The sequence below is a fragment of the Marmota marmota genome, unplaced genomic scaffold (assembly GCF_001458135.2).
Source record: "Marmota marmota marmota unplaced genomic scaffold, marMar, whole genome shotgun sequence".
Taxonomy (NCBI): Eukaryota; Metazoa; Chordata; class Mammalia; order Rodentia; family Sciuridae; genus Marmota; species Marmota marmota.
This window is the reverse complement of record NW_026000205.1, coordinates 2,585,406-2,588,715: the sequence shown is the minus strand read 5'-3', so window position 1 is coordinate 2,588,715 and position 3,310 is coordinate 2,585,406. Positions and strand designations below refer to the sequence as shown.

The window sequence follows — 3,310 nt, the reverse complement described above, 5'->3', positions numbered from 1 at the left end:
CACAGCGTCACTCAGCAAGCTTTATTAGGCACCTGTGTCCTCATAGCTGATTTGGCCCCGAGGATCTAGCCCATGACAGGGGCCCATTCCTCCTTCCCTGGGGTCACCCGCCCACGGGGGCTGCAGCAGCCAGGTGAAATGACAAGGGAGAGTTAGGTGGCTTTGGTCTCCATCACCACATCCATTTTGGCCACATGAACATTGGACACGGTGGCTCTGATGCTCAGGGAGCCATCCTTCAGCTCCAGGGCCCCCTGAGGGGTCTGCAGGATGCACTTCACCACCTTGGGATCCGGGGCCTCCTTCTCCATGATGCCATCAAAGACCTGCTCCAGGCCGTCCTGGGCCAGCGGCCCCCTGAGCACGGCCAGGGCAAACTGGATGCGATGGAGGGTGTAGCTGAAGGGGACGGAGAACAGCAGGGCCAGGTGCTCGTCTGGGCCCTGGAAGCTGGAGCTCGTCTTTGTGAAGGAGCAGTGGACGGTGGACTTCGGGGGAAGCACAGGTGGTGGTCTCACGTGGGCCTGGCCACTCCGACAGCAGAGCCTGGGAGAGAGGAGTTGGGGCCCCGTGTGTCTGCAGGCAGTGTTGTGCACTGCACGAGAGGGACTCATGACTTGGGAGAGACGCTCGTCCACTAGGTACCTGGATTGCCCCAGCCCCACCACCTACCGTGAAGCTCCTGTCGGCTCCATTGATTTGTCCAACATTCTGAACGCTAAGCACACGTGTGCAGAACTCGGCCTACAGCTAACTCTTCCCCTGCGTCAAACGCCATGGCACCCGCCAGAGGGCACAGGATGGAGCTCTGTCCATGTCTCCAATCCCATGTCACTCAGGGCTTCTCCCACACCCTCCCTGACCCAGCCTTCATCCTGTTCCTTAAACAGACCTAAGTCAATCCTGCCAGGACCATGGCTACCTGCTCAGCATCCAGGCCCAGGCCACAGGCTCTCCATCTGGGGCCTTCCCAGAGCACCACCCCCTTTCCTAGGACCCTCGTGTCACTCCCAGCACATACTGAGCCCTGTGTCTTCACAGCTTGGACCTCTCTCCACACCCACCCTGCAGATCCTTGGCTCCCATGTGTGGGTCAAGTGTCCACCCCTGAAATGCTTGCTGCCGTACAGGTATGCAGTAGGCACCCAATAAATGTTTATGGAATGAGTGAATGGACACCGTGATGAGCAGGGCTGTGGGGCCTGACCCCCAGGGCTATAGGCCCAGTTACAAGGACAGAGGATCCACAAGCAAGAACAAGCCCTGAGCAGGACATGAGAGAACTCTGGGGTGGTGGGAAGGCCGGGGACAGCAGAGTGGGTGACAGGGAGACCTCTCAGGTTGGGGTGAGACCAGCTCCTGGCAGGACAGAGACTCGACCTGAGATGAAAGATGGACAGCCAGGAGGGACGGGAGCTGTGGCCTGTAAACAACCTGCCCAAAGAAGGGGAGGGCCACTGGGCGGCTGAGTCCAGCCACCGTCCTATGCTCTTCGTGAAGTCTGTGATTGATTGGTTTGTACCCACACACTAGAGCCATTGGGTGGGTCCTGTCGTGAACTGAATTGTGACCACCACCCCCGGCAGCCCCCAGATTCGCATGCTGAAGTCCAACCCGGTGCCTCTGAACGGGACCTTATCTGTACAGAAGCTTTAAGACATGACTCATCTAAAGTGAGGTCTGTAGGGTGGGGGTGCCCTGTGTCCTCAGAGGAAGAGATCAGCATGCACACAGAGGGGGACCACCCTGTGAGGACACAGAAGACGGCCACCTGCAAGCCAGCAGAGTCTTCAGGGGACACCAGCCCTGCAGACACCTGAATGACCTTCAGGGAGGAGACAGGAAGGGACTTACATGGGATCCTTGAACGTCACACCTGTCCTGTTGGTGATCTGGATGCCCACAGTACGGGAGCCTCGGACGTCTACCACTGTGTCCTCCAGAGAACACTCCTCTTCATCCCCAGCTGGGAGCTTTGGGTCCTCGCTGAGATCCAAGCAAGAAGCTGTGACTTTCCCCCACAGGGACCTCTGAAGCCTGGGCAGCTACTAGTGAGACACAGCAGGGAGGACCCCGATGCCCCCTGAGGTTCCCACCCAGAGCTGCTGCCTTCAAACACATTTCCCCCAGTGACAGATTCAGGAGCTGCTGAGTCTCCCAAGCTCTGCTGCAACCCCACCTCCAGCCCACACAACGTACCTGAACTTGAACTTGACTTCTTGGTAGAGCCCTCCTGGGCTGGAGATGGTGAGCTCCTCCACCTCTCCTGAGCAGAGCTCCTCAGGGTCCCTGGGGCTTGAGCAGGTCTCTGTGCCAAGGGCCGACCCAGGTGCCAAGGGCAGAGAACTGACAAGACAGGACACAGTCCTGCACCGTGGCAGCTCTGGCCCTGCACCTGCACAGCCTGTCTTGTCCTGTGCGCACACTGTACCCCTAGGGTCCAGGGAGCAGTGCAGGGCCCTGTCCCATGTGCTGCCTCCTGAGTGCTGCAGCTTGAGCCCCAGAGAGGCTTCACCCAAATGGTGTCACCTGCCTCCATTTCTATCCCCAACTGAGCAAAGGAACCCAGAGGTGGTAACACTCAGTGCTGGCAGAGGGGACCCAAGGGACTCAAGGCATTCATATAGGCCACATCAGGGTTGTCCCATGTCTGGCTGAACTGTCAGACCATCAGGGATATCTCAGGGAACTGGCTGCCCTCAGGTCCTCTAGCCACACACAGCCTCCTCAGTCCAAGGCTCTGACTCAGTTTCCCCAGACTCCTCCTTCCAGGAGGCCCCGTGACCACAGAGCCAGCACAGAATCCACCAGCAGGACATGGACACCTCACCAGCTCCCATCACGGGGGCTCATCTGCCTCCACCCCACACTCACAGCCACCAGGGCACACGCAGTAGCACTGCCACGTCTTAAGGACCAGAAAGTGGGTTCCCAAGCTCTGCAAGGACCAGAGTCATCAGCAACGCAGCTGAAGTCATTCCATCCAGGAAAAGAGTCCCCACTAACCCCCTGAGGGCGTCCACTTGCTTACTTATGCCCAATTCTCCTGGAGTTTTCTGCATGTCCCTGTCCAGTGTCTAAGCCTCTGATCAGGCAGAGCCAGGCTCTCATGGAGTCAGCGCCCACAGCTGTAGGGACACTGTCCTGAAGGAACCTTCTGCACAGCACAACTCTTGAAGTAGCTGTGATTTGACATGTCCTAAATGCCATCCAAAGAGCATACCAGGCCCTCCTTAGAGCTGCAGAAAGCACATTAGGTCACTCAAGCCCCTGATAAGTCCTACAACAAAGAGCACTGTTTAAATGTCAT

General features: G+C 58.0%; 1 protein-coding gene across 5 annotated transcripts in view; it reads right to left on the bottom strand.

The window, feature by feature from the left end:
* Pla2g4c (phospholipase A2 group IVC) overlaps positions 1 to 3,310 on the bottom strand; it is a 39,024-nt gene continuing 35,714 nt past the window's right edge. For 3 of the 5 annotated variants that reach the window (XM_048790632.1, XM_048790631.1, XM_048790633.1), the window contains 3 exons: positions 2,200 to 2,346; positions 1,855 to 1,986; positions 1 to 546 (listed from right to left, as the gene is read on the bottom strand). In XM_048790632.1, coding sequence (XP_048646589.1) covers positions 153 to 546; positions 1,855 to 1,986; positions 2,200 to 2,346 — 673 coding nt within the window. In that variant the 3' untranslated portion in view covers positions 1 to 152. Of the gene's footprint in view, positions 547 to 1,854; positions 2,049 to 2,199; positions 2,347 to 3,310 lie in introns of all 5 variants that reach the window. The other 2 variants (XR_007343003.1, XR_007343004.1) reach the window with 2 other exon arrangements.